The 18,816-nt window shown below is 43.5% G+C and overlaps 1 protein-coding gene across 2 annotated transcripts in view; it reads right to left on the reverse strand.

Moving 5' to 3' along the window:
* The window catches only part of MID2 (midline 2), a 98,743-nt gene that overhangs the window by 60,506 nt on the left and 19,421 nt on the right, over positions 1-18,816 (reverse strand). For both annotated transcript variants that reach the window (XM_051967793.1, XM_051967794.1), the window contains exon 3: positions 8,091-8,186. In XM_051967793.1, coding sequence (XP_051823753.1) covers positions 8,091-8,186 — 96 coding nt within the window. The remainder of the gene's footprint in view (positions 1-8,090; positions 8,187-18,816) is intronic.

Below are 18,816 nucleotides of genomic sequence, written 5' to 3' on the forward strand. Positions count from 1 at the left end.
TGATGCTTACTACTTGTGTGACCTTGCCCTGGGCCTCAGTTTCCTTATCTATAAAAGAACAGGTTGAACTGGATGGCCTCCAGCTCTAGTTCTAGGATTGTCTGATATTAATCCCACAGGAGAGGTCAAATAGAAGCCCAGGGGTTATGGAGAGGTCACTTCTACTTAGGAGATCAAGCAAGACTTCGTGGAAAAGGAGATACCAGAATTGGACTTCAAAAAGACATGGAAGGAATGTATTTCAAGCTTACATAAATGAATGGTGGCAAGAAAGAACCAAATAAAATCAGGGCTGGATGAAGTTGTGAAGAATTTTTAACGTTTTTTTTTTTTTTTTTTTTTGCAGAGGCAATTGGGGTTAAGTGACTTGCCCAGGATCACACAGCCAGGAAGTGTTAAGTGTCTGAGGTCGGATTTGAACTCAGGTCCTCCTGACTTCAGGGCTGGTGCTCTACCCACTGCGGCACCTAGCTGCCCTGTGAAGAATTTTAAATGCCAAAGGACATATGTTTGATCCTAGAGGTAATAGAGAAACAATGGAGTTTATTGAGCAAAGGGTGACTTGATTGTAGCTGATCTTTGGGGAAAACTCCTTGGCAGCTGAGTGCAGAATGGATTGGAGCTGGGAGAGGTTTGGGGCAAATGGCTCAATCTGATTACTGCAGTGGTTCACCAAGGGTGGTAATCGTGTGAGAGGGAGAAGGGGACAGATTCAAGAGATGTTGTAAAAGATGAAATTGGAAGCTTTGGCAATTGCTTTGATACATGGGATGCGAGAGAGAAAGGAAGTGAGAATGGCATTGAGATTACAAATATGGATGACTGGAAGAATGATCATTCCCCCCAATATTAATAAGGAAGTTCTGAAGAGTTCTGCCGTGTCTGAGGTGTCGATGGGGTAGCTAGTTCCAAGATATCCAACGAGTAGCTGCTGAAACTCAAGAGAAATACCCGGGCTAGGTAGCTTTGTGAATCACCTGCATAGAAATGAAAATTAAATCCATGGGAGCCAATAAGATCATCCGTGAGAGAATATAAAGGAAGAAGAGGGCCCGTGGGACATCAACAACCAGTGCAGCAAAAGAGCTCAAGAAAGATGGGAAGAGGATTCGAGAGGGGGAAAAGGATCAACAGTCAGATGCTGTAGAGAGGTCAAGGAAAATGAGAAGCAAAAATGGGCCATCTGATTGGGCAGTTAAGAGATTTTTGGAATCTTCAGAGATAGAAGTTTCAGTTGAATGAGGAGGTCAGAAGTTCGACTGCAAAGAGAAGAAAGTAAGAAAAAGTAAAGTCGCAGAGCTCCTTCAAGAAGCCACTGAGTGCTTTTTAGTGACAGGGCCATCTGGGCATGTTTGTAGGTAGCAGGGAAGGAGACGGTAGAGAGGGAGAGGCTAAAGATTGAAGGGAGCGGGAAGGTGACGATGAAAACAATTTATTGGAGAAGATGGGAGGGTAGAGAATCAAGGGCATATGTCTCGGCAAGGAGAGGGGCTACTTTCTTCACGTGAGATGGGAGACAGCAGGGGCAATGTTACAGGAAGGAGAGTTGGGGAAGGAGGGAGGAAGAACAGGGAGATCTCGGTGATTTTTTTTCCTTTCATAGAAGCATCATTGATGCAATGACCAATCCCATCTCCAAAGGACCAAGGATAAGGAACGCTAGCTTTTCCCTATCCCCTGCCCCATTCTGACAGAGATGGGGGAGTGAAGAAGCAAACTGAAATAAATGTTTTTAGAAATGGCCAACCCATAGATGTGTTTTTCGCTTAACTATGGTTATTTGTTACAAAAGAAGAGCTTTTATTTTTTTTCTCATGGAGTTGGAGGATCTGGAAGTAAGTGGGTTATTAGAGATAGTAACAAAAATAGAAAGAAAGTCATTATCACATTTTTAAATGTAAAGAAGAGAACAAAAGGAGGCTCAGAAGAAGAAATAGACAAGGAGAACAGCTTGGAAATGGTTTGTTGAATTTTATTATAGTCATTTTTCAAAAATGCAAGCTGAACCTAATAGATTTATGTTTTCACATACAATCCTCTTTTTCTGTTCTTCTGTGGAAGAATATGGAATATGGAAATGTTTGTAGCTCAGTGATGATTGTGGAGTTCAGAATAATGACAAAAAAAAGAGAATTCTGAAAAATAAATACAAATCAATCCCTACAAGAAGATCAAAAGAGCCTGGGAACCAACTCCACCAGCCAATTCTTGCTTGGATTGCCAAGTCTAGAGAGATGGCGGCCAAAGACAGCATAGTTTCAGACTATAACTCTTATGCAAAACCGTAGGAGGATGCTGGATGATCCTGAGAGATATTAACTCAGAAAACAGTGAGAAGCCATAGAAGGGAAAAGAAGTTTACAGAAAGTCTGAGGTGGCACAGAACAAGAGGCATAAAAGACATCATCTGACCGGAAAAGGGGTGGGGGAGCTCATCATGTGGTGAGCCTGGAGGGGGTTGGGAACCAAGAGTCTGCTGAAGATGAGTTTATCTTCTTACGTGAAGATCTCTCATTCATTAGCCAAAAAAAGCACTCTATTCTCTTCTCCAATTCCCCTCTTCTCCAAGAGTCCCCATTTCTGTCAGGGGAACCCCCATTCTTCTAGTCACCCAGGTTTGCCATCTCCCTTGGTATCATATTTAACTCTTTCCTCTTTCTTAGTCCCCTATCTAATCAGTTACCATGTCTTGTCAATTCCACTTCTGGGACATGTCCCTTGTCCATCCTCTTTTCTCCACTCTCATCCCTAACCCTAATCCTATCCCAAGGATCTTCTGGTTTCCATTCTCCCCTCTCTCCAATCCATTGCTTGATAAAGCTGCCAAACGAGTCTTCCTAAGACATAACCCTATGTCTGCTCTTTTCAAAACTTTTCAGAGGCTTCCTTCGGGGCAAGCTCCTTCAGTTGGCATTTAAAGCTCCGCAATCCAGCTCCCAACCACCTTCCCATGCTTATTTCCCATTGCTTTCCTTCATACACTCTACATTTCAGCCAGCCAAACCGGTGTCTTAAACGTCCCCTGAACCGGCCAGCCCATTCCCCATCGCGTTCCTTTGCACAGACTGTTCTCCATGCCTGGAATTCCTTGCTTCCTCATTTTATCTCTTAAGACTCCCTGGCTCCCATCTGGGCTAAGCTCAGACAGGACCTCCGTGCTGGGCCTTGCCCAGTCCCTCCCTCCCTCGAGGACATTCTCCTTCCTCTGGCTAGCTTGCATTTCCTGATCTGTGCCCACTTTGGCTCATCTCAGCAGAATGCAAACTACCTAAGCACAAGAACTAGTATCATTCTCATGGGATCTGCCATCCTTAGCACAGCGCTTTGCCCAGCGAAGGAACTTGATAGATAGTTGGTAAATTGAACTAATTTCTCCCTCTTCCAGTCTAAGCTGAACAGGTTCACCAGCTTTGGGGGCATTTTTAAAAACAGGTTCTTGTTAGATGCTCTCCCTGAAGTGGGAGGCCAGAAACCGGAGCTAAGTCTAGTGAACTTAAGCTCTTGATTTCCAATCTCTGAGTCAGTTTCCCCATGCTAAATAAATTGAATTAGCAAGTCTCTAGGATGCTTTCCAGCTTTATTTACTAAATGTCCTGACTCACATGAAGCGGTTTGACACAGGACAGGCAGTAGGACATAATGCATAGAGAAAGTTAACCTCAAAGAGGTGATAACCTGGGTTCCAAGCTTAACTGATGCATACTGGCTATGAGACCCTGGGCGAGTCCCAGCCTCTCTGTGCCCTAGCAACTCTGGCAGAAGACGACTTATAGAGGAAATCCTGATCAGCAGTACTGAAAGGAGTTTCCTGCCTCTGAAGTTCCCTGCACCAACAAAACCCTAGTCCAAACCTCATTCTTGGGATATCCAGGGCACATTCTTAACTTTTGACGATAAGATCATGAAAGATGTCCGTTCGGACCACGACCAAGCAAATATCTAAAAGATATTGACCCATGACTTATAACATTTTCACGTATTATACAAATTGTCTCAAAAGTCTCAGTGCTTTTAATAAACTTAAAATCGATCCACTTTTCCCTTTCTTGTCTCCCTCGACAAAGTACATGTCTTTGGTCTAAAAGAGATGGCCATAAAAAAAAAAAATTAAATAAATAAATAAAAGAAGTGGCCAAATGACCATCCTTTTTAATTTGCCAATTTTAATATTGGCCTTGATAATAAAATAATTAAGTTGTGTCTCTTGAAGTAAATAACACCGCACTAAGACTTTTGAGACATCGTACATTATACTTTATTTATCTTTTATTCTGATGTCAGTATTTTCTGTACCTACAGATCTAGTGTCTGTCATATAGTAAACTCACAAGAAACAAGAACTGGGTCTCTAGGTCTTTTTTGTACAGTGATATACAAAAGTAAGTTCCTGAAGCAGTAGGCCTATGAATAGACAGAGAAGGCAGAGCCAGCCACGTGGTCAGATTTGAGTATCAACACTGCTCCCAAAGTGACCTCTCACTAATTCCTCATGAAGTCACTCTATCCTCCCAGGCTTGAAATCCCCAGGATATGAGTTATTCCTTTTCTCCAGAAGCCATAGTCAGGATTCAAATGCTACCTGAGAGGGCCAGTTAGTCATTCCTCCGCCATGAAAACATTCAGTGTATACAACGGGACCGTGTGAAGTATTGTAGAGAGAGCTGACTTTGGCGTTAAGATGACCCAAGTTCAAATTCGGCCTCCGACCCGCACTTGCTATCAAAGTGATTGGGTTCCCAAATAACTCTCTAAGACCATGAGGGGTAGAAGAATAGAGGCTCCATACTGGTACAGGGAGAGCCCTTACCTGTAGTTCCCTATATCAATGAAGGCATCTGATCAGAAAGAAAAATATACTAACAACATGCTCCTTTGACCTAAGAGAATAGCAGGGTCCTGAATAAAGAGTTTTGATTGGAGAGCTGGGTAAGGAAGGGTGGGCCTATGGGAGTGTGCCTGAATGGAGCAGGCTTGCCTCTACCGAACTCATTTCCAGATAGACATGGACAGAATGAATCTCAGCCATGTGTCCCTACTATTTTGCCTCCGATTTGTAGTATACCCACTGGCACAATCCAAGCTCTCGTTTGGTAAAGGGGCTTCACAGAACACCAGCATCCTCATTCTCAGAGCTAATTTTGTTTCATTCCACGACTACTGCAGAGATGAAATCTGCTCTAGAACAAAGCTTCTTAAACTGGGTTGCGACTGCAACTCGAGTCACGTAACCAAACGTGAGGGTCGCAAAAAATTTGGCAATGATAAAAAGTATGAAATATTCCGCCAAAATGTAATTCTCGATGTAAAAAGAAATGAGTACATTCATCTCATTATGCAAGTTTGTTTTTGTCTTGAATACATGGTAAAGGATTGTTTTAAATATATATGTATTGAATAGTAATTTAATTTAATAATAAATATTATATAATATTCCAAAGAATTGTTTTAAAATAAATTTCTTTATGATTTAATATCAGTAAATCTTTTCTTTGTACACCAATTTTATATGCTTATATACCCAGGGTTGCATAAAAATTTCTTAAATGAAAAGGGGTCACAAAATGGAGAAAATTTAAGAAGCCCTGATCTAGAACACCTCCTTCTTCACAAATCCTCAGTTGTGTTTCTCCCTATCCCGTTGATACTATTTTGGGGAGGAAGTGGAGAGAATGGGAATTAAACATGAAGAAAGGGAAGGGAAGAAAGGAGTGGTACCTTATCCCTTCTTTAATCACCTCAAGCTCTAACTGCAACCAATGTGGAAGTGACACTGGCTCTGGAATTAGAGGATCTAAGTTGAAATTCTGCCTTTGTGTGATCTTGGGCCATCAGTGGGCCTCAGTTTCCTCCTTTGTGTAAAGTGAGCAGGTTGGATTATATAGCCTCTGAGGTTCTTTCTAGTTATAGAGGACATGTGTGTCAACTTTGGCTTGATGGCTGTGTGATTTTAGAGAAATCCCTCAATCTCCCTGGACCCTGGTTTCCTCATTTGTAAAATGAGGGGCTTCCACTAGAAGGCCTCTAAGGTCCCTTCCAACTCTATGGAAGACCTGGGTTCAAATCCTGGCTTGGCGTATATGAACTTGGGCAAGTCACTTTATCTCTCTTGGGTAGTCGGTGTAGGGTGTGGGGGGGTGTAGACTAGATGGTTTCTGAGACCCCTTCCAACCCTTGGTTATGCTCTAATGTGTGAGTTTAGATAAGTCATTCAATTCCTTGGGAGCTTTTCTGTGAAACAAGAAAGGTGACTTTGAAGGTACCATCTAGGATTCTATGGGCCACCTCGAACAAGTCCCTTCTCCTCCCTGGACCTCAGTCTCATCCTCTTTAAAAGAGGGGGTTGGACTCCATGGCTTCGGAGGTTCCCCCCATGACAGTCTCTTAGATCTAGGCTTCTAGGATCTCATTCCCCGAGCAAACTCGCAGCAGTTCAGAAGCCCGAGATGGCAAAGCACACACACCCAAGCTAAGAGCAGGTAACGAATGACTTCTCTCCAGAAGGATTCTTTGCCTTCCCTAAAGAGTCCCAGCAGGGAGCTGGCAAACAGGAAACTCTTGTAGGTTTAAGATATTAACTGATGTACAAAAATGCATCTGGCCCCGAACTTTGGAGGTTCTGCTGGGAAAAACCAAGTACACCTGTCCGCGTACATTCTCCCGTCTCATCCATCAGAACCTGCCGAACAGGCCCACAAAGCCTTTCATCCTGGCCCTTGCCCTGAGGCTTCCCATAACCCCTCGCGCCTTGGTCTCACCCCTCCCGGAAGATCAAAATGAAAAAGAAAAATCGCCTAGTGAGGTTTGTTCTGTACCACTGGGAAGGGAGGGGGAGATCAGGTCATTCAGCTTTTGCTTCTTTTTTTCCCGATTTCAGCTGAGCCAGGGGGTGGGTGAGGAGAGAAGTGATGACAGGGTAGGAGCCCTAATGAGGACGGGCAGAGGCGAGAAGTAGGGCAGGTAATGGGTGGAGGTGAAACATGGAGAGCTACCTGTGGCTCTGGCAAAGAGGATGTTTTCCAATTAGCCAACAGTCCTCACCCCACCCTCAATCTCAGCTCCCCTTGCTGCAACCCAGCCACCTCTCCAAAAGAAACCCCATTTCTTCGACCCTGGAGATCGAGCCCCACACCACTTATCCCTTCACTGTTCACTGTTTCTTAGGATGAACACGCTTGAGAGAATGTAAGCTTTTTGAGGGCAGGGACTACTTCCACTTCTGTCTTTGCATCCTTGGCACTAGCACACAGCAGGTACTTAATAAATGCTTATCGATTAAAGGCAGGGACAGATATCATTTTGTCTTTGTGTCCCGGGTCACTCGGCACAGTGCCTGGCACATAGTAGGTACTTATTGTTTAGAGATTAAAGGTAGGGACAATTATGATTCTCTCTCTGTAGCCTCAGCACTTAGCAGAGTGCCTGACACATAGTAGGTGCTTGCTGATTAAAGGTAAGGACAATTATGATTTTGTCTTTGTATCCTCAGCACTTTAGCATAGTGCCTGACACACAGTAGGTGCTTGCTGAGTAAAGGTAAGGACAATCATGATTTTGTCTCTGTATCCTCAGCACTTTAGCACAGTGTCTGGTACCTAGTAGGTGCTTGCTGATTGAAGGTGGGGACAAGTATGATTCTGTTTTTGTATCCTTAGCACTTTCACATAGTGCCTGGCACATAGTAGGTACTTGCTGATTAAAGGGGGAGACAATTATGATTTTGTCTTTGTATCCTCAGCACTTGAGCATAGTGCCTGACACACAGTAAGTGTTTGCTGATTAAAGGTGAGGATAACTATAATTCTGTCTTTCCATCTTTAGCACTTAGCATAGTGCCTAGTACTTGAGAGGTGCTTAACGATAAACTGCTTGCTAATTAAAGGCAGAGGGAAATTTGAATTTGTCACTGTATCCCGATACCCAGGACAGTGCCTAGTACATAGTAGGTACTTAAATAAGTGGACCCCGAAACTACTTTTCCATTCACCTCCCCCCACATGCCAAGGTTAGCCAGAAGAAGAAGTCATATACCCCAGTAAGAAAATAAAAGTCTCAAGTGCCCCGGGAGAGTCCGAAACAGCAGTAGCACGTACCTCAACCTGCTGACAGATCTGGATCAGCTTGGCCATCTGATTTTCCAGTTCACTATTACGCTTAACCAGATTGGTCAGGTTCATTTCCAGAGCTTGCTGTCATCATGGAGCGAGACAAAGCGACAGCGTGGGGGAGAAAAAGGAGAGAAAACCGACAGTTAGGCATCGACCCGCTTGATGTGGCGCCCAGGAATTCGGAACGCTCATTTCCGACAGATAAAGAATTTGATTAGCGTAACCTCCGATCTCAGAGCAGTCCCAGCTTTTCAGTTTTCTATGATATCGAGGAGATATTTTGTTTTGCTGTGAAATAGAAGATCCTAGCTCCAGAGCTGGAAGGAACCTCAGAGGCCATGGAGTCTAACTACCTCACTTTACACAAGAGAAAACTGAAGTCCAGAGAAAGAAGGGACTTGCCTAAGGTCACACATAGCCTCTTAGATCTAGAGCTGGAGGGGAACCCAGCGACCAGCTAGTCCCACCTCCTCATTTTACAGAAGAGGAAACCGAGGTCCAGGGAGGGGAAAGGATTTGTTCAAGGTCACATGGGTAGTAAATCTTCTGACTTTAAATCTAGCACTCTTTTCATTTTGAGGGCACTGCAGTGGATAGATGGTTGAGCTGGGAGTCAGCAAGACTCCTCTTCCTGAATTCAAATCCAGCCTCAGACACTTACAAGCTATGTGACCCTGGGCAAGTCTCTTCATCCCATTTGCCTCAGTTTCTTTATCTGTAAAGTGAGCTGGAGAAGGAAATGGCAAACCACTCAGTATCTCTGCCCAAAAAACTCCCCAAAAGGGGCACAAAAAATTGAACCCAATTGAAAACAAGTGAACAACAACATAGGTTTTACATCAAGTAGCAACAGAGCTAGTGTTCAAACTCAAACATTACAATTCCCAGTCTCAAACTCACTTTTACAGTTTCCAAAGTCTCTCCAACCTTTGAAAAAAAATCTTCATTTGATTTCTGGACTATCTCTTTATTCCTGGTATAACATGGGTAGGTCTCGATTAGTACGATTAATGAATCCCCTGAGGGGGTTACATATAGCAGTGACACTGTTTGAAGTTATAATTGTGTAAAATATGGCAACTGGTTTCAGGCCAATGGCAATATTCAGGGCACATTCAAATAATGCAATCGCTTCAGGATTCATCAGTCTCACTAATAGGACTAAGTTATATCTACCCCTTCAAGAAAAAAAAATGGTGCTTGAGTAAGAAAAACCCAAATGAACGACTATTTCATTCATTCACTCATTCATTCATCCATCCATTCAGCAAACCTCATAGCCTTCCTTCTTTACCATGAAGGAATAGCCCATGGCGGAGCTCGATGGACAGGTTGTTTGGCTCAAGATAGAGCATTAGATGAGGTCCCTCATGTTCTTCTCAGGCATCCGTTGTGAGCAGCTCCCATCCCCATGATGGGTTTCATGTAACCTAACTGCGGTACTTAGAGCCACAGGTTTGAAATGATCTCTCCCCCTTCGACTCCCAAACAAAATGATTTTTTGTCCCATAACTGGGGGGGGGGGAGGGGGGAAAGCATTGGATCTTAAGGCAGAACATGCGGGTTCAAATCTTTCCTCTGCCATTTACTTTGTGTGACCTTGAACAAGTCATATTATCCCAGTGAGCCTCAGTTTCCTTCTGTTATATGAGAGGGGTTGGACTAGATGGCCCCCTGGGATCCCTTCTGGCTCTACCTCTTCCCTCTCGGCTATATCTCTGGTTCCGATCCCCTTTCTCAAGCTCTAAACTTGGGCTTCTTCTCCTCCTGCCCAAAATCAATTCAGAGACGCCATGCTCTTGTTTTGATTCCTTCTCTCTCAAAACATCCCCCACCAGGATTTTCAGGTACCCCCGCCAAGCCATTCTCAGCTTTTTTTTTCCCAGCTCCAGAGATCAGATTCTTTTTTCATTGCATCTAGAGTCTTCAGGAAGTCTGCTCACAGGGGCTCAAGCACAGAAGCAGTCTTCTAGGACTCTGAGGTTGTGGGTGCTAAATTGACCTTGTATAATTCTAGAACTGTAGCTAAGAAACCAGTCCCAGAGTCAGGAAGACACGGCCTGGTTCAAATTCCAACTCCGACATCTCCTGGCTATGTGACCCTTAGGCAAGTCACTTAAGTTCAAGTCTCCGGGCAACTATATGAGAGAAGAAATGGAAGAGAGGGTACCAATCTCTGTTGGCCATGGGGATTCCCACATGAACAGATTCCCAGGTCCGCTTTAAAAACCTTCCCCTGTGTATATTTTAGGATGTGTTCACTCGTGAGAACTTGCACATTAGAACACATCATTCCCATAGTAGGAAGTGGTACAGAGGATAGGAATCTCAGAATCGACAGAACATCCATTTGGAGATTGTTCCCGGACCAACAAAAATCCCACATGTCTCAAAAGACACAAATTAGCATATCTTGGAGAAATATAATATAGAATAGGGATCCTAGGGTATTATATATACTGGTTTCTGCTCATTTGATTTGGATGCACCTAGGATTCGCAGAGATGAAGAAGGATGAAGAAATCAGCTCTCTTAATCCAGACTGGCACCTTCACTGAAACTTCAGACTCAAGATGTCTGCTCGGGGGCACTGAGGTTAAGTGACTTGCCCACGATTGCACAGCCAGGAGGAGCCTTGACCTTAGGGCTGCTTTACTGTGGATTCGCTCTATCACTCTGCCTCTCGAACATGCGATATGAGGAATCAATAATTCAAAAGATAATGTATTTCTCTTGAAGCGTGGCACTCTGCAAGGATGATATGTTTTTGAAAAAGTGTTTCATAAATGTCATCAATCAACTGACAAGCATTTATGAAATGCTTACTATGTACCAGGCTTATGTTAGATGCTGGAAACACTTATAAATAATTCATAATTCAGAGAACAAGTAAGAACACTGTTGTGCTTTATGCATTTGTGGCTCCGATCTGAGACTCCGAGCCTCCAAGAAGCCACTGAAAAAAGAAATTAGACCTGTGCACATACAATTTGAGATCTTGCTGGCTTGTGGGATTTGAGTTACTGTCACAAAACGGAGGCAAACGGTAACTCTGCCTAAGCCCTACCTAGCAATTTACAAGCTGCCGATCCCTTTTAACAGTAGAAGTAGGCCGGAGAAGATAAGCTTAATTTCAACCTTATTTCATTCATATAAAAATGTTTTAAGTTGGAATTCAGTCTCGATGATGAACATGGGTGACCTTGGACAAGGTTCTTCATCTCTCTGGGCCTACATTTCCCTATCTGCAAAATGAACGCCCACCCTGAGCTCCTTTCCGGTTCTAGAGCTAAGAAACTTTGATCTCACGGGTTTCTTAGCCTCTTCCATGTAGCAACAGCAAGTTATCTCCTCGGCTTTTAGGGACCGACCCTGTCTTCTCTTTATAAGTCAATTTTCAAATCCAGATCCGATTTTTGCTTTAGTCTGATCTCACATTCATCAAAGACATATGGGTTTTCTAACAGCTGACCCGGCCATCTGGCCGAGAAAGCGAAGGCCACAGCCTTAAGTCACAGTTGATGCCTTCCCAAAATATGTGTATTTCCTCTTGGGCTGACACAGGCTAAGTCCCACAAGGAGAAACATTGATGGGATGCTTCCTCGAGGACCTCGGTCCTGACCATCTGGAACCCCAGTTAATCTGCGCCATCTGAGGAGCCAAGAGGAAGCAGTGACGACGGCATCGGCCAGAACAAGGGAGAAAGGTAAAATTGAGGCTCCTTAGGCAAAGTGAAGGAGCTCCACAGCCTGCCCCACAGGAAGAGGAGAAGACAAAGGATCCGCTGCCTCAAGCACTCAGCTGTGAATTCAGGCAGTGGCGAAAGCCAAAGGACCAGATCAGATCTTAGTAGGGAGGACTGGCCAAGCCCTGCCAGGGGTTAATCAAGACCTGAAGCCAGCTGGAAGGACATGCAGCTTGGTTTTATGAGCCCCTGAAACGATCCTGCTATCCAAGGGAGTCTTAAACGTTTGGGGGTCATGGACTCTTTTAGTATCAGGGGAAGTCAATGGCTTCTGGATAATTTTGCTCGATTCACAAGAGAAAATAGGTCGGATCACAACCTGCTTGAATTATAGACATATTAAGCAAAACAAAGTGATGGATTCTAAGTCAAGAGCCCTGGTTTAGTGGATAAGAACAGCCAGGAGCTAAACCATCCTTCTTTGCTTATTTCTCCAGTTTGAATGCAACACAAAACAGCCTGAGCCTGTTCTCCTCCCTCCAGGTGCTGAGAAAAACCATCATTTCCATTTAATGGCCCATTTAGACTTTCTGAAATGAAATCCTTTAATAGGCTTTCTTCCCTGCCCCACCAATTCCAGGCTCCAACAGCAGCCATTTCCTAGGAGCCCAAATTCACAATTCCTAGAAACCAAGACACAATTCAACATGCCTTGGAGCAGCAATAAGCATTTCTTATATTCACACAGTCTCTACACTTTTCAAAGCACTTTCACCTATGACACATTATTAGACTTCCACAAACACCTTCAGAAGCAGTACAGATGTAAGATTTCCATATGTATCCTGTATGGCTTTGGACGAATCACTCTTCCTTCCCGGGCCTCAGTTTCCCGCTTTGTAAAATGTAAAAGTCAGAGGTCCCTTCTAGGTCTAGATCTAAGATCTTACAACCCTATGGGTATAGATGTTACTGTGATCAAATTATTATCTTATGTAACTTTGGTCAGGTTACAAACTTTCTAAACCTCAATTTTCTTATCTGTGAAATGACAAAGATTGGATGTGCATGTCACATGCACATATAAAATACACACATGTATATTCTGTAGACACATAGGTATGTTGTATATCATATGTATGTTACATACAGAGACACTCTCCCACAGAATTGCGCCCTCTGATCAGCACGGAATTTGAAAAATAAGACTGGTTAAACTGTCTGATTTGAATGGGAAAAGATGGGGACTGAGGTTGGTAGTTGGGAGGGGAAAGAGTCAGTGTTTAGGCAAAAGGCCAAGTGGCCAGCGAAGAGATAAAAGGATTCCGCTTTATCTGATTTTCCAACCAGTTAACATCCTTTTGAATTTCTTCTGAATTTGCTCAGTCTTGTTCCGCTCCGTTCTTTCCATGTCTCAATCGACCCTTCTATTCTTCTGCTTCCCTCTTTCCCTTTCTCCTGCTATAACTGCCAATATCCTTTATTGCCAGGTAATATTTTATAACAAGAACCCCAAAACGTGTAAACGTGGCTCAGCTTGAGCATACTTTATGAAAATTGTGGAAACATAATGAGAAAATGAAAATATGCTTGTTTATTCCTTTCAGGAAATTCTTCTATTCCCACCGGTTTTCATCCGCCATATTTTTGGCAGGCTGGAGACATGGAAATGGGACAACACCACTCTCTAAGAGAATTACAATAATCATGTCTGATTTACACAGACGTCATTGTCGGGTTAGGCAGTAGGAAAATCCTGCAATCAAAATGAATAAGTACTTAAAATTAAGGCCATGCTAACACTTTTGCTCACACTCTGACTCATAATGCTGTCAGTAATTCTTCCAAGCTCCTGAAATAATCAGAGGGGTAAGATAAATGTGTACCCCACAAGATGAGAGCTACAGCAAACTCCATAGACTTCTGGGAAACCACTGTGAAGACTTCTTTCACCTGGAACAAACGTTGCATCTACACACACATCTTCAATGAAGATAGAATAAAAGGCCTTGTCCTTGCCCTCAAGAGGTTTATGTTCTAGCTCATGTGGGCTGGAGTAGTCAAAAATGGTTTGGTGCCAGAATTGGGACGCAGAGGCCCTGACGAACAGGCAGTATTTGGATAGAGGGAGCTGAAATTTCAGGTAATCTGGCTGTATCCTAAATAAAAACTGGGCTCAAAAATCAATAACTGTGTTGAGGTGAAAGTGAGGAGACCAGCTGGCTAGGCCAAAGGATTTACAGTGGAAAGAAGTGGGGAGCCAAAGGTGAACAGCAGGATGGGTGGGACCAGACTGGCCCTTGCCTGAACATCAACTCAAAGAGTTTGGATTGGAAGCAACGGGAGATGGTTCTGCTAGTTTAATAAGCAGCAGAATTGTAATGTATTTCCACATTAATATCATCATTTTCTAGGGAGGGGGAGAGAGGAGCATTTGTAACTTACAAATCTGAAATAAATGAATCAAACAATACATACATATACCTATATAAGAAATATGGAATATCCACTTAACACACTTCCTAGCTGTGTGACCTCAGGCAAGTCACTTAAAGAAAAGAAAAGAAAAAAAGAAATATGGAATATCTCATTAGCTCATAGAGTTAACAAAGCATATAGAGCTCCTAGTGCTGAAAGGGACCTCAGTGGTCAGTTAGTTCCCCTCTCTCATTTCAAAGCTGAGGAAACTGAGGCTCAGAGAGAGGAAGGGACTTGACCAAAGTCACAGAAGAACTAGAATCTTCCTCCAAAGCCGAGTCTCTGCCCACTGTATCTGTCTCCAATAAAAGAAATAATGGGGCTATCGAAGAAATAGCCAAAACACAAGCATTTTTTAAAATTTAAGAAATAATCGAGCCACGATAGCTTCTGGACTAAAATGTGGGCTGACCCCATTAGTAGATGTGACACCGGAGGCTGGATTATAGCATTGGAGCACATATCTTGAGACCACGGTGCTCTCTGGGTCTTCAGACTTTCTTGTTTAAAATACAGTATTCTATTCATTACACAATTCAACATTAGGAATTCTAAGTCCTATTTAGGGGATATTATACCCCAAAATATTCAAAACCAGCACTGGGCCTCTGAAAGATTTTTTTAAAATACAATTTATTGGCTGTAGATCAGAAAGTCAAGACAGATAGCCGGTACATACTAACTAGATGGCACTGCAGTGGATAGAACACTGGGCCTGGACTCAAGAAGAGTTCAACTCTGACCTTGGACATTTGCTAGCTGCGTGACCCTGGACAAGTCACTTCACCCTGTTTGTCACAGTTTCCTCTGAAAAATCAGCTGGAGAAGAAAATGGCAAACCATTCTAGTATCTTTGCCAAGAAAACTCCAAATACGGTCGTAAAGAGTAGGACACAACTGAAACGACTGGACGACAACAAGAAAACCTATTAGCTATGCTTCCCTGTGCCCTCCGCTGAAGCTGAGGTCCCAGGCTCATAGTATCATAGCTATAGAGCTAGAAAGGATCTCAGAGGGCTTTGGTCCAACCCTCTCTTTTTCCTCAGGAAGAGGAAACTAAGACCCAGGGAAACAATGTGCTTTGACCAAGGTCAGACAGGGAATAAATGTCGAGGTAGGATTTGAATCCAGGTCCTTTGCTGATGTCTCATCTTGTCATGGAGGGGACCGCAGGTTCCTAAAGACTTCAAGTCTAGATAGCCTTTGACTGTGTGGCCCATGAAGAAGTGCCCATCCACCTAATCCTGGAGAGATCCATCAATAGATTGACTACAAATGGGGTAAATCATGAAGCAGTGACTCGTGAAGATCTACTATAGTCACTGAAGGCTGAGATCTGTGTGGTGAAGGAATCCTCAGTCTAGAGCTTTTGTCATATAATAGAAAGCAAAGGACTTGCTTTCAGATCCCAGCTCTGCCACATACTAGTCATCTGCAAATCACAAACTCTATGAGCCAAAGTTTCTTCATCGAGGAGATGTGAATAATCAGCAGAATAATCGGCAGAATCAGTAGAAAGAGCCCCAGCTCTTGAATCGGGGAACTGCGATTCAAATCTCATCTGTTCTGCTTATTGCTGGTGTGACCAGCAAGGCTAATCTCTCTGAGCTCACTTTCCTCATTTGTAAATTTATAAATCTAGTCCTAGATCAAGGAGAATGTGTCACCTCGGGCCACATCATTCTCCTCCCTGGACCTCACTTTCCTTCTCTGTAAAGCAAGGGGTTGAATTAGATGGCCTCTGAAGCCCCTTTTTAGCTCTGGACCTGGGATACAATGCATGATTTCACCCAAGTCCCCTCCCTAGGCCTCAGTTTCCTCCTCTACAAAATGAGGGAATTGGAAGAGAAATTAAATAGCATCGTGGATAAAGCGTTGGCCCTGGGATCAGGAGGGCCCGAGTTCAAACCTGGCCTCAGACATTTACTAGCTTATATAACCATGGACAAGTCATTCAATCCCGATGGCTTCCAAAAATAAAACAACAACAATAACAAAAAAGGGGTCTCTGAGAGCCCTTCAAGCTCCACAAACAAATCGAATACCTCTCTCCTCCCCACATCCAAGGGCTGTTGTCAGAATCAAATAAGATCATACCCAGGAAAAAGATGTAGTCACTATATAGCACTTAGACATATGTTTTGGTATATTGTGTTATGTTGTTATTCGTATATGTTCGTATCTGTTGTAAGCCATTTATCTTCTTTTTGGAGGTGTTTCTGTTTGGGGATTTTGTCCTTTCCTTCATGGAAGATCAAAGCTATTTCACTCTCTCTACTCTCAACAATCCTTCTCTCCTTAGGGAAGTATCAGAGAGATTAAGGAGATAATCAAGAATGCTTTTCCAATTTAAAATTCATCCCGATTGGATGTAACTGATAGTGAAATAAAAGTCAACCTTTCTCTCCTAATGTGGAGAAGTTCATATTCTTTCATGACAAAGGAGATCTCACACAACTCACACCGCCCCCTCCCATTCAGTATGACTTAACAGTCAATGAACAAAGCTGCACTGAGCATTTCCTGTGCTCTCTAGGCCCGGTGCTAGGTGCTAGGGATACAAATAGGACAAAGAAATAATCCCTTATTCAACACAAAACACCATGGAGTTGGGAACAATCCACGTGCTTCTTTTTCTCCAAACCTGAGCAGAGCCACTTTCCATTTCTTTGCCTTCTTGGTCCCAGTTTGGGAGGGAGCTCCCCTTCTCTAAAAGTCAGAGTTGTGGAGTTGTCTCAAAGTTAAGTAAACAGCCCATGCCGGCAGAATGACAATGTCCATCTAAGCCTAAGACTTAAGAGCCCAAAGGGACCTCAGAGACCATGCAGTGGAGTCTCCTAGAGCTGTGGAGAAGATTGAAACACAGGAAGCTTTAAGTGACTAGATCAGGATCACACAATTAGAAGGTCTCAGAGGCAAGATCCACAGCCAAGTGTTCCTGGTCTCGGAGCCGGCTCGAACCACAACACTGCACCGCCTCTCATTTCCACTCAATTTATAATCAGGAGGATCTACCCTTTCTTCAAAAACGAAAAAATGTTTGTATGAGGAGTCCTCTTTTTGGTCTTTCCCACCCAAATCACAGCTTGGTCTCAGGCTTTGCCAAAACATTGGCCGGTAAACCTCATGCTGCATTCTACTCATTGTCAAACTTTTGAAAACCCACTCGATCGTCTGCAGGTTTCCAAGGAATTGTTATCTTGGAGACATAGCTTAATCAAAGGATCACAGAGTTTCAGTGACGGAAAGGAAACTCAGTGGCCGTCTAGTCCAATAAAGTCCTCATTGAAACCCACCCAAGGTCTCTGTCGGAGGAGGGAGAGGGAGAATTCAGCACCTTCCAAGGCAATTTTTTCTACTTTTTTTTCTTTTTGGATAGTTTTGACTGTTAGGAAGTTTTTCCTAACATCAAGCCTAATTTTATCCAAGCTTTTTATTATCTTAGGAATACATATGGATACAGTTTTCTCCTTTCAGTGTTTCTCAAGATCACTGCCTTATTCCAGTCCCAACACGTGCAAGTCTTTACCAGTGGTTGTTCCATCCTCTCAGCTCCCCTCCCTTCACTTTCCCGACTCCAGATCGATCTATTTTTATGTCTTCTATTTTGAAACAATAAGTATCTACTCAAGGCAAACGGTGGTATAAATGGAAGAGCATTGGACTTGGGGATGGGAGAAACCCTATTAAAACCCTGACTTTGCTTACCCTCAGATAGCCTTGGTTTCCAGAAAATCGAAGTCCTGCTTGTTATGCTCTTACCTCATCAGGTTGTGGTGAACTCTGCAACACTATAATGTGCGACCGAGCTCTCAGATGCCCTTTATCTGCTTACGTCAGGGATCAATTGATGATTGGCGATGCGTTTATACCCGTACTTAAAGTATCTGATGCCATTCTTCCTGGGGGAGAACATAGGCTACAGCAGCCTCGATTTGAGAACTAGTTCCCCAAGAACAGATGCTCTGCTGAACCCAGGGGAAGCCACTCCCATTTTCCTAGAACTGTTTATTCATCAGTCCCAGGCACCTAAGCCCTTCTTCCCTGATCTTAACTGAAAGGGATCCCAGAGGCCATCTGGCCTAATCCCTCCATTTGACAAATGAGAAAATTGAAGTGAAGTTAAATTAATTGCCTAAAGTCACACTAGCTCCAAGGATCACTGATCCAGCTAGAGTTGGAAGGACCTTGGAAGACTAATCTCACTAAGGCCCATGGAGATGAAGGAACCTGCCCATGGTCACACAGGTCACTCCTTTGTTTGTTGTTTATGGCAAAGCCCTTTCTCATCTCTCCAAATTTTGTACATTTTACTCCCCTCAATATATCCCCCAATCCATCAAAATCGGTCCTCCTCTAGAACACACTATTGCTGGGCTGGCTCCCACCCTTGGAATGCTCCCCCTCTTCCCCTGCCCTTCCTGGTGTCTTTAGCTTAACTCTCACTTTCTATTGCAACTCCTTCCCGTTCCCCCAGATGCCAGTGCGCTCCCCTTTGGGGTTATCCTTCCTCCAGATTTACAGATGCAGATAAATGCAGTCTACAA

The sequence above is a fragment of the Antechinus flavipes genome, chromosome X, assembly GCF_016432865.1.
Source record: "Antechinus flavipes isolate AdamAnt ecotype Samford, QLD, Australia chromosome X, AdamAnt_v2, whole genome shotgun sequence".
Taxonomy (NCBI): Eukaryota; Metazoa; Chordata; class Mammalia; order Dasyuromorphia; family Dasyuridae; genus Antechinus; species Antechinus flavipes.